The sequence below is a fragment of the Garra rufa genome, chromosome 4, assembly GCF_049309525.1.
Source record: "Garra rufa chromosome 4, GarRuf1.0, whole genome shotgun sequence".
Lineage (NCBI taxonomy): Eukaryota > Metazoa > Chordata > Actinopteri > Cypriniformes > Cyprinidae > Garra > Garra rufa.
Genome location: NC_133364.1, coordinates 1,842,186 through 1,854,909, shown reverse-complemented (window position 1 = coordinate 1,854,909; position 12,724 = coordinate 1,842,186). Strand labels below are relative to the sequence as shown.

At 28.9% G+C, this 12,724-nt stretch overlaps 2 protein-coding genes across 2 annotated transcripts in view; both read left to right on the top strand.

Annotated features, from left to right (window-relative positions):
- LOC141333384 (glutamate receptor ionotropic, kainate 2-like) overlaps positions 1–9,689 on the top strand; it is a 66,808-nt gene extending 57,119 nt beyond the window's left edge. Inside the window, exons 10-11 of the mRNA XM_073838365.1 lie at positions 1,544–1,750; positions 9,387–9,689. Coding sequence (XP_073694466.1) covers positions 1,544–1,750; positions 9,387–9,614 — 435 coding nt within the window. The 3' untranslated portion in view covers positions 9,615–9,689. The remainder of the gene's footprint in view (positions 1–1,543; positions 1,751–9,386) is intronic.
- A 2,242-nt stretch (positions 9,690–11,931) lies between these two features.
- Positions 11,932–12,724, top strand: part of LOC141333405 (glutamate receptor ionotropic, kainate 2-like) — a 59,242-nt gene continuing 58,449 nt past the window's right edge. Inside the window, exon 1 of the mRNA XM_073838390.1 lies at positions 11,932–11,964. Coding sequence (XP_073694491.1) covers positions 11,932–11,964 — 33 coding nt within the window. The remainder of the gene's footprint in view (positions 11,965–12,724) is intronic.

Sequence of the window (12,724 nt, the reverse complement as noted above, 5' to 3'; positions counted from 1 at the left end):
TGACTATAACTGAATATGGGCACTGACGTGTGTTCAGGACCGGACTGTTATCAAACATGTGAAGTTTGAGGCAGATCAGACATTGTTTGCCTGACTTACAGCAACTTCCTTTTTCATAGCGGCACGTTGAAATTTGTCAGGCGGCCACGAACACGCCCCTCAACGAAAACTCTAGATTTTTGCAAGTTAGCATCGCAAAGGCCTTATGATGACACTCAGCAAATTTGAAGATGATCGGATAAAAACTGTAGGAGGAGTTTGTTAAAGTACGAGGCCTGAAAATGGAAAAAACTGCACAAAAACTGTACAGGAAATTCAATATAACGGACTTCCTGTTGGGTATCGAATTTAGCTCCAAGAGGCTTTTTTGTAGGTACTGGTGTGTTACATGTGTGTACCGATTTTTGTGCATGTACGTGAATCACAGCTGAAAGCACACACCGCTGAACGTGTAAAGGTGGCGCTATCGAGCTATTTTGCCACAACCACTTCTGAAAACCATATCCCTCAAAAAGACTTTTCATTTTGGAGAAGAAGAAGAAGAAGAAGAATAAACGGAGCAATTCCAGTAGGGTCCTCGCACTGCAGTGCTCGGGCCCTAATTAGCTTTTTAATTTTAGATTTTCATTTTATTTTTAGTATTTTTTATGTTTTTATTTTAAATTAGCTTTTATTTTTATATTTTCAGTTTTCATTTAATTTAATTTATTTTTGTTTAGTTCATTTTAGTTTAATGTTTAGTATACTTAGTTTATTTTTATTATTATTTTTATTATTTATTTTATTATAATAAATATTAATATTTCTATGTATTAACTTTATATTTATTTTATTTTATTTCAAGTTTAAGTTTTTCATTTTTAGTTTTTTTTCAAGCATTTTTTTTATTTAAAAAGTATTTTAAAGAACAGTATTATTATTTGAAAATAAAAAAAATTGAAAGACAATTATTTATTAATTATTTAAAAGATAATACATTAAAAAAAAGTTTATATTTAGTAACAAAAAAAGGCACCATATACCCTATTATTTTAAGTCAATATTTTTACATTTAGTGCCAAAAATTAAGTATTTGTAAAATATAAAATGCCACACACAATATGCGGTGGCAAGGGAAAGAAATATTTATAAAATATAAATAAAATTGTGCCATATCTCATTATTTAGTCAATATTTTTATATTTGGTTGCAAGAAAATTAAATATATATAAAAATAAAAGGAAAATTGCACCATCCCTTATTATGTGCTGTCAATATTTTTATATTTATTGTCAAGAAAAGTAAATATTTATAAAATATAAAATTACACTATACTTTGTAATTTCTAATAAGAGAATTATTTATTAATTATTTGAAAGACAATAAATTACCTAAAAAAGAAAATTATGTAATTACAAACTTTTGTTGATTATTTAATATTTGCGTTATATTTTATTTATATTTTTAGTTATATTCTGCAAATCCACTGAATAATAAACACAATGACATGAAATTGGTCTGTTTTGCATCTTCTGAGATTTTCTGTCTGTTTGGTCTGTCTCAGGAGGAGCCGTACGTTATGTTTAAGAAGTCCGATAAACCTCTGTACGGTAACGACCGCTTCGAGGGATTCTGCGTGGATCTGCTGCGGGAGCTTTCGGGAATCCTGGGCTTCCGTTACGAGATCCGATTAGTGGAGGACGGCAAATACGGGGCGTTTGAGGAGAGTACGGGCCAGTGGAACGGCATGGTGCGCGAACTCATGGACCACGTGAGTATTTCAGATTTTAAATTAGCTTTCATTTTTATATTTTCAGTTTTCATTTACTTTGTTTCATTTTTAGTATTTTCTATACGTTTTTATTTTAAATGAGCTTTTACTTTTATTTTTTATTTTTAATGTTACTTTTTTGTCTATTTTTTTGTATTTTATTATTAGCTTTTATTTGTATATTTTCAGTTTTCATTTTGTTTGTTTTTTACTTTGTAGTATTTTCATGTTTTTATTTTAAATTAGCTTTTATTTTTATACTTTCAGTTTTCATTTTAGTTTTTTATTTTTAGTACTGCTTATGTGTTTTTATTTTAAATTAGCTTTAATTTTTATATTTTCAGTTTTCAATTTCTTTTTTGTTTCATTTTTAGTATTTTCTAAGAGATTTTATTTTAAATTAGCTTTTGCTTTTATTTTTTATTTTTAAGGTTACTTTTTTTGTTTAATTTTTTGTATTTTATTATTAGCTTTTATTTGTATATTTTCAGTTTTCATTTTGTTTGTTTTTTACTTTGTAGTATTTTTATGTTTTTATTTTAAATTAGCTTTTTATTTTTATACTTTCAGTTTTCATTTTAGTTTTTTAGTTTTAGTACTGCTTATGTGTTTTTATTTTAAATTAGCTTTTATTTTTAGATTATCAGTTTTCATTTTCTTTGTTTCATTTTTAGTATTTTCTAAGCGTTTTTATTTTAAATTAGCTTTTACTTTTATTTTTTATTTTTAAGGTTACTTTTTTTGTTTAATTTTTTGTATTTTATTATTAGCTTTTATTTGTATATTTTCAGTTTTCATTTTGTTTGTTTTTTACTTTGTAGTATTTTTATGTTTTTATTTTAAATTAGCTTTTATTTTTATTTTTTATTTTTAAGGTTACTTTTTTTGTTTAATTTTTTGTATTTTATTATTAGCTTTTATTTGTATATTTTCAGTTTTCATTTTGTTTGTTTTTTACTTTGTAGTATTTTTATGTTTTTATTTTAAATTAGCTTTTATTTTTATACTTTCAGGTTTCATTTTAGTTTTTTATTTTTAGTACTGCTTATGTGTTTTTATTTTAAATTAGCTTTTATTTTTAGATTTTCAGTTTTCATTTTATTTTTTGTTTGATTTAATTTATGCATTTTTATTTTTAATTAGCTTTTATTCTTATATTTTCAGTTTTCATTTTATTTTTTGTTAAAGTTTTAGTATTTTTATGTCTTTTTATTTTAATTTTTTTTTATTTTATATTTTCAGTTTTCTTGTTTAATTTTTAGTATTTTTTAATGTTTTTATTTTGAATTAGCTTTTATTTTTTTAATTTTTATTTTTAATTTAAGCTATTTTTTGTTTGTTTGTTTTTTATCTAATATTTATTTTTTATTTTGTGAATTATATTGATTATATTTTTTAAACATTGTTTGAATTAGCTTTTATTTATTTTTTATTTTTTTTACTTTAATTCTAGATTAATCTTTAGTCATTTTTATTATTTATTCATTTTTCATTTTTATTTTTAGTTCAGTTTTAGTTATTTCCAGCGTTTTTCACTTTTAAGCACAAATTTAGCTAGTTTTTCATCTAATATTTTATGTAAATCTAAAATACACAGCCGCCCAAAAGTTTGGGATCAGTAAGACTTGTTTTTTAAAGAAGTCTCTTGTGCTCATCAAGATTGCATTTATTTGATCAAAAATACAGAAAAAAAACTAAACATTGCAAAATGTTATTAAAATATAAAATAATGTTTTTTTATTTTAATATACTTTAAAATATAATTTATTCATTTGATACAAAGCTGAATTTTTCAACTTTTGAACAGTACTGTACATTATTAGAAAACCTTTCTATTTTAAATAAATGCCGTTCTTTTAAACTTTGTATTTATTAAGGAATACTGGGAAAAAAGTAGCAGTTTCCAACAAAATATTAAGCATCACAGCTGTTTTCAACATTGATAATAAATCATTAGAATGATTTCTGAAGGATCATGTGACACTGAAGACTGCAGTAATGATGCTGAAAATACAGCTTTGATCACAGAAATAAATTACATTTTAAAATATATTCACATAGAAATCTGTTATTTTAAATTGAAATAATATTTCACAATAATAAAAATTTTTCAGTATTTTTGATCAAATAAACAGCCTCGATGAGCATAAGAAATGTCTTTAAAAACATTAAAAATCTTACTGATCCCAAACTTTTGAGCATCAGTTTATATGTTTTCTTTAAAAATATTTTTTAAAGGACTTAGTTCATGATAACGCTAGTAAACATTTGTAGTATTACATGGTGTCTTGAGTAAATCTGCTGTCACTCCTCTAAACTGTACTCGTCTGATAGAAACGCTGAAGTGGTTTTGTCTGCAAGAGGCAGTCTGGGATTCTGGGAGATTCGGTAACGGCCGCAAATCTCCGGAGGTCTTATTAAGGAACGCTGTATCTGAGCTTGTTCGTGTGTAAGAACTCGACCCGACGTGCGCGACATGAATTAATGATCAGATTCTCAGGCGTGCGACACGAATCGACTGCGTTCGGTTTGATCTCACACGCTGCCGCTCTTCACCTTCATCAACCACATCTGAAACCTGCTGCGTTAGGATAGAAATATATTCAAGTCAACTAAACGCTTCTGCATAATCAATATCAAAACATGTTTAACCCTCTGCTTGTGTTCGGGTCAAATTGACCCATTTTTCCAAAAAAATACTAGTTAATGTTATCACATTGGACTCAAACTTCCTGACTTTATTTACATGGGGTATAAGTACTTCTCAGATATTTTTTTTTAAAAAATTCATTTTTTTGTGGGTTTTATTTCATCTAGTCTCACTTGTGGTGTCCCCGGGTCAAAAATGACCGGACTCCAAACAACTGCTTATAAATCTGGCATTTTGCTATATTATCACCAAATATTGGATTCAATCTTTTTGTCAACTTGTTTTCTTTCATTTAGGACTGGTTTTGTGTTTCTATTTGCATCTGATTAATCGTAGACCTCATTCATCTGAAAGTAGGCGCCCCGTTTTTGAGTTAAAAAAACAGTTTTTATGAATAATTCTCACAATATGAGATAAAAAATTATGGAATTTTGCAGTGTTTCTCACACTAGTGTGCTTTAATGTTTAATCTGGAAGTTTGCTTTTAAATGCTTTTATTTTGTACAAAATTGCAAAAAGTCACACTTGTGGTGTTCCCGGGTCAAAAATGACCGGACTCCAAACAACTGCTTATAAATCTGGCATTTTTCTATATTATCACCAAATATTGCATTCGATCTTTTTGTCAACTTGTTTTCTTTCATTTAGGACTGGTTTTGTGTTTCTATTTGCATCTGATTAATCGTAGGCCTCATTTATTTGAAAGTAGGCACCTCATTTTTTGAGTGAAAAAAGCATTGAAATTTGAAACACATGAATTTTGCTTTTAAAAGCTTTTATTTTGTACCAAATTTAAAAGCAAACTTCCTGATTAAACATTATAGCACACTAGTGTGACAAACACTGCAAATTTGAATAATTTGTTAGCTCATATTGTGAGAATTATTCATAAAAACTGCTTTTTTTACTCAAAAACGGGGCGCCTACTTTCAGATGAATGAGGCCTAAGATTAATTAGATGCAAATAGAAACACAAAACCAGTCCTAAATGAAAGAAAACAAGTTGACAAAAAGATTGAATCCAATATTTGGTGATAATATAGCAGAATGCCAGATTTATAAGCAGTTGTTTGGAGTCCGGTCATTTTTGACCCGGGGACACAACAAGTGTGACTTTTTGCAATTTTGTACAAAATAAAAGCATTTAAAAGCAAACTTTCTAATTTAACATTAAAGCACACTAGTGTGAGAAACACTGCAAATTTTCATTATTTTTTGTCTCATATTGTGAAAATTATTCATAAATGCTTTTTTCACTCAAAAAATGAGGTACCGACTTTCAGATAAATGAGGCCTAAGATTACTCAGATGCAAATAGAAACACAAAACCAGTCCTAAATAAAAGAAAACAAGTTGACAAAAAGATTGAATCCAATATTTGGTGATAATATAGCAAAATGACAGATTTATAAGCAGTTGTTTGGAGTCCGGTCATTTTTGACCCGGGAACACCACAAGTGTGACTTTTTGCAATTTTGTACAAAATAAAAGCATTTGAATGCAAACTTACTGATTAAATATTAAAGCACACTGGTGTGATAAACACTGCACAATTGTATTATTTTTTGTTTAATATTGTGAAAATTATTCATAAAAAATGTGAGTTTTTTACTCAAAAACAAGGTACCTATACTTTTGGATAAACGAGGCCTACGATTAATCAGATGCAAATAGAAAAACAAAACCAGTCCTAAATGAAAGAAAACAAGTTGACAAAAAAATTCAATCCAATATTTGGTGATAATATAGCATAATGACAGATTTACAAGCAATTGTTTGGAGTCGGGTCATTTTTGACCTGGGAACACCACAAGTGTGACTTTTTGCAATTTTGTACAAAATAAAAGCATTCAAAAGCAAACTTCCTAATTTAACATTAAAGCACACTGGTGTGAGAAACACTGCAAATTTTCATTATTTTCTGTCTCATATTGTGAAAATTATTCATAAAAAAATGTGAGTTTTTTACTCAAAAACAAGGTACCTACACTTTTGGATAAACGAGGCCTACGATTACTCAGATGCAAATAGAAAAACAAAACCAGTCCTAAATGAAAGAAAACAAGTTGACAAAAAGATTGAATCCAATATTTGGTGATAATATAGCAAAATGCCAGATTTATAAGCAGTTGTTTGGAGTCCGGTCATTTTTGACCCGGGATCACAACAAGTGTGACTTTTTGCAATTTTGTACAAAATAAAAGCATTTGAATGCCAACTTACTGATTAAACATTAAAGCACACTGGTGTGATAAACACTGCACAATTGTATTATTTTTTGTTTAATATTGTGAAAATTATTCATAAAAAATGTGAGTTTTTTACTCAAAAACAAGGTACCTATACTTTGGATAAACGAGGTCTACGATTACTCAGATACAAATAGAAAAACAAAACCAGTCCTAAATGAAAGAAAACAAGTTGACAAAAAAATTGAATCCAATATTTGGTGATAATATAGCATAATGACAGATTTACAAGTAATTGTTTGGAATCCGGTCATTTTTGACCCGGGAACACCGTGTGTGAACTTTTTGTGACTTTTTGCAATTTTGTACAAAATAAAAGCATTTAAAAGCAAACTTTCTAATTTAACATTAAAGCACACTAGTGTGAGAAACACTGCAAATTTTCATTATTTTTTGTCTCATATTGTGAAAATTATTCATAAAAAAATGCTTTTTTCACTCAAAAAATGAGGTACCGACTTTCAGATAAAATGAGGCCTACGATTTACCCAGATGCAAATAGAAACACAAAACCAGTCCCTAAATAAAAGAAAACAAGTTGACAAAAAGATTGAATCCAATATTTGGTGATAATATAGCAAAATGAGAGATTTATAAGCAGTTGTTTGAAGTCCGGTCATTTTTGACCAGGAACACCACAAGTGAGACTCTTTGCAATTTTGTACAAAATAAAAGCATTTGAATGCAAACTTACCGATTAAATATTAAAGCACACTGGTGTGAGAAACACTGCACAATTGTATTATTTTTTGTTTAATATTGTGAAAATTATTCATAAAAAATGTGAGTTTTTTTACTCAAAAACAAGGTACCTATACTTTGGATAAACGAGGTCTACGATTACTCAGATACAAATAGAAAAACAAAACCAGTCCTAAATGAAAGAAAACAAGTTGACAAAAAAATTGAATCCAATATTTGGTGATAATATAGCATAATGACAGATTTACAAGTAATTGTTTGGAATCCGGTCATTTTTGACCCGGGAACACCGTGTGTGAACTTTTTGTGACTTTTTGCAATTTTGTACAAAATAAAAGCATTTAAAAGCAAACTTTCTAATTTAACATTAAAGCACACTAGTGTGAGAAACACTGCAAATTTTCATTATTTTTTGTCTCATATTGTGAAAATTATTCATAAAAAAATGCTTTTTTCACTCAAAAAATGAGGTACCGACTTTCAGATAAATGAGGCCTACGATTACCCAGATGCAAATAGAAACACAAAACCAGTCCTAAATAAAAGAAAACAAGTTGACAAAAAGATTGAATCCAATATTTGGTGATAATATAGCAAAATGAGAGATTTATAAGCAGTTGTTTGAAGTCCGGTCATTTTTGACCAGGAACACCACAAGTGAGACTCTTTGCAATTTTGTACAAAATAAAAGCATTTGAATGCAAACTTACCGATTAAATATTAAAGCACACTGGTGTGAGAAACACTGCACAATTGTATTATTTTTTGTTTAATATTGTGAAAATTATTCATAAAAAATGAGTTTTTTACTCAAAAACGGGGCGCCTACTTTCAGATAAATGAGGCCTACGATTAATCAGATGCAAATAGAAAAACAAAACCAGTCCTAAATGAAAGAAAACAAGTTGACAAAAAGATTGAATCCAATATTTGGTGATAATATAGCAAAATGCCAGATTTATAAGCAGTTGTTTGGAGTCCGGTCATTTTTGACCCGGGATCACAACAAGTGTGACTTTTTGCAATTTTGTACAAAATAAAAGCATTCAAAAGCAAACTTCCTAATTTAACATTAAAGCACACTAGTGTGAGAAACACTGCAAATTTTCATTATTTTTTGTCTCATATTGTGAAAATTATTCATAAAAAAATGCTTTTTTCACTCAAAAAATGAGGTACCGACTTTCAGATAAATGAGGCCTACGATTACTCAGATGCAAATAGAAACACAAAACCAGTCCTAAATAAAAGAAAACAAGTTGACAAAAAGATTGAATCCAATATTTGGTGATAATATAGCAAAATGCCAGATTTATAAGCAGTTGTTTGGAGTCGGTCATTTTTGACCCGGGGTCACAACAAGTGTGACTTTTTGCAATTTTGTACAAAATAAAAGCATTTGAATGCAAACTTACCGATTAAATATTAAAGCACACTAGTGTGATGCACAATTGTATTATTTTTTGTTTATTATTGTGAAAATTATTCATAAAAAACTGTGAGTTTTTTTACTCAAAAACAAGGTACCTATACTTTTGGATAAATGAGGCCTACGATTACTCAGATGCAAATAGAAAAACAAAACCAGTCCTAAATGAAAGAAAACAAGTTGACAAAAAAGTTGAATACAATATTTGGTGATAATATAGCAGAATGACAGATTTACAAGCAATTGTTTGGAATCCGGTCATTTTTGACCCGGGAACACCGTGTGTGAACTTTTTGTGACTTTTTGCAATTTTGTACAAAATAAAAGCATTTAAAAGCAAACTTCCCGATTAAACATTAAAGCACACTGGTGTGAGAAACAACGAGGTGCCTAATTTTGGATAAAGGAATAAGCAGTTGTTTGGGAACATGAAAGGTGTGACAGGAATCACACAACCAGAGAGTTAACTAACTTGTTCAGTTTACAGTGTAAAGGAGTGTCACAAATGATTCAGAATTGACAAAGTGATTCATTTGAATCTTTTAGTCAAGTGTCACCTGACGGATCTCTCTCTCCTGATTGGTCTGTTGTGTTGGTGATTGACAGAAAGCAGACCTGGCTGTGGCTCCGCTGACCATCACATACGTGCGAGAGAAGGTGATTGACTTCTCCAAACCCTTCATGACCCTGGGCATCAGCATCCTGTACCGCAAACCCAACGGCACCAACCCCGGCGTCTTCTCCTTCCTCAACCCTCTGTCCCCTGATATCTGGATGTATATTCTACTGGCTTGCTTGGGTGTCAGTTGTGTGCTGTTTGTCATAGCCAGGTAACACGTGACCCTCGCGCTCGTCTTCCAACCACTCATCCGTCTTCATCCTCGCTCGCAGGAAACGGTGCCATTTGTGCTTCAAAATCTCTGCAATTTAATAATAAAAAATGAACAACCCATAACAGTTCCCTAACTATATTATATTGTAAATATAAATATTATTGCACTAAATATTTTTGTATTTAGTTGCAAGAAAAATAATGTAAAATATAAATTGCACCACACCACATTGTTTACATTTATGCATTTAGCAGATGCTTTTATCCAAAGCAATTTTACATTTTGTAAAAAAAAAAAAAAAGGCACAAGTTAAAATAAGTAAGAAACAACCACGGAGTGTCTTTAAAAATGCTGGTTATTTTTTATATTTTTATATTTAGTAACAAACCAAAAATGCACCATACCTCATTATTTTTACATTTAGTGGCAAAAATTAAATATTTATAAAATATAAATATAATTGCAATACTCCACATCTACAGGCAATATTTGTACATTTAGTGGCAAAAAAAGTAAAATATAAATAAAAATTGCCACGTACCTCATTATTAACGGTCAATATTGTTACATTTAGTGGCTAGAAAATTAAATATATATAAAATATAAATATAATTGCACTACTCCACATTATCTACAGTCAATATTTTTATATTTGGCGGCAAGAAAAATAAATATTTGTAAAATACAAATATAATTGCAATACTCCACATCTACACGCAATATTTTTACATTTAGAGGCAAAAAAAGTTAAATATAAATAAAATTACCACGTACCTCATTATTAACAGTCAATATTTTTACATTTAGTGGCCAGAAAATTAAATATATGTAAAAAATGTAAATAAAATTGCACAATTCCACATTATCTTCAGTCAATATTTTATATTCAGCGGCAAGATATAAATAAAATTGCATACTTAATTTTTTAGTCAATATTTTTATATTTAGTGGCAAGAAAAATAAATAGAAAATAATAGAACATTTAAAAAATATACTTATAAAATATAAATAAAATTGCACCATACCTAATTATTTAAAGTCAATATTTTTACATTTAGTGGCAAAAAAATGTATATTTATAAAATATAAATAAAATTGACACACACCTCATTATTTACAATCAATATTTTTATTTTTGGTGCCACGAAAAATAAATATTTATAAAATATAAACAAAATTGCACCAAACCTCTTTATTTAGTCAATATTTTTACATTTAGTGGCAAAAAATGTAATGTTTATAAAATATAAATAAAACTGCCACACACCTTGTAATTTAGAATCAGTATTTTTACATTTAGTGGCAAAATGTTTTAAAATATTTGTAAAATATAAATAAAATTGCACCATACCTCATTATTTAGCCAATATTTTTACATTTAGTGGCAAATAAATATTTGTAAAATATAAATAAAATTGCACCATACCTCATTATTTAGTCAATATTTTTACATTTAGTGGCTAAAATTTTAAAAATGTGTTAAATATAAATAACATTGCCACACACCTCATTAGTTACAGTCAAAATTAAATATTAAATAAAATATACATAGAATATACATTTAATTGCACTACTCCACATTATCTACAGTCAGTGTTTCTGAATTTAGTGACAAAGAAAAAATTGTGTAAAAATATTGTGATTATCACTTTTTCCTTCCAAAGTGAAGTTAAGCTTAAAATGTGTGTAAATATAATAAAATGTAAAAATAAAAATGTACAAGAAACTTCAACTTCAAGCACCATGTGGTCAAAAAGCCTAGAAATAATTTTTTATAAAAGGAAAAATGTCCCAGTATTTTATGTACAAAAAGGCCAGGACGAAGACAAAAGTATATTTAATTTCAATAAAAGCATCAATTTACTGTGCATTAAAAGCTATTTTAAGTAAAATTGATATAATATTTAATTTTTGCAAATTAAAACAAAGTGATGAGGTGAAGTTTCCACCGTTTCCTGATGGTGTGTGTCTCTGTTAAAGCCCTCTGGATCTCCCATAATGACTTTCTCAGTTACTTTCCCCTTCATCCTCTCTGATATCGGTCTCACTCTAATATCTCTCTGTCCTGCTTTAATATCTCTCTCAGCGTTTATGGCCACGTCTCACAGGAGTCTCCAGACTCGGCTTATTAATTGGAAATCCTCTGAAATGTTCCAGAGGAAATCAATCAGGCTCAGTTTACGGAGCACGAATGGCTCTGAACCAGACGAACAAGTGCTGATGTCAAGCGTTCGTTAAAGCTCGGCGTCCACGTTTAATGTTACCGGCGACATGATACCAAATAAAAGCCACGACTGTCACCTAAGTTAGTTTGGAATATGCACACTGAGTGTGATTGTGAGGCATTCTGGGTAAGTGTTCTGGTTCTGGATTAGATAATCGTGTGATGTCGAACTAGCACTCGCTGGGCTTCCGCTCACGCTGTGTTGTTCTGCTCTATAATTGGAATATTGACTTTTCAACTGCTGTATTGATTAGAAAAGCCCCAATTTACCTCTAAACACACACGAGAGTTTTTACAAGTCCCTGAACGCTCATAGAGATCTTCCTCTAGCTTTACACAAACACAAACACAAACACACAGTCAGCTATATTTCACATTCTGTCTGATGCATCAACTTTAGTCACTCACTTGATTAGCCACATAGGATAATAGTGCACAATATTGTGTTTTATTCCATTTTAGGACATAACTTTGATTTAAAAAAAAAAAAAAAAAAAAAAAAAAAAAACATTCTTTATTAGCATCTATGACTCCATAAAGAACCTTCAAACATTTATTGACACTTTTATTTCACAAAAAGTTAATTATGGTGGAAATAGGTTTATTAGGTTTTTAAAAAGAAAACTAAAACATAAAATATCAATGCTGTCGCAGCATGGCACATTATTTAAAGTCACTTATTTTATATTTAGTGGATTAAAGTTAAATATATATAGAATTTAAATTTAATTTCACCACACCAGCCAATGTTTTATGTTAGTGTCAAGAAAACTAAAATATATATGAAACATAAATAGTTGCAACACACCACTTAATTTACAATCAATATTTTTATATTTAAAAACAAAAATATTGCACAATATAAATAAAATTGCACCACATTATTT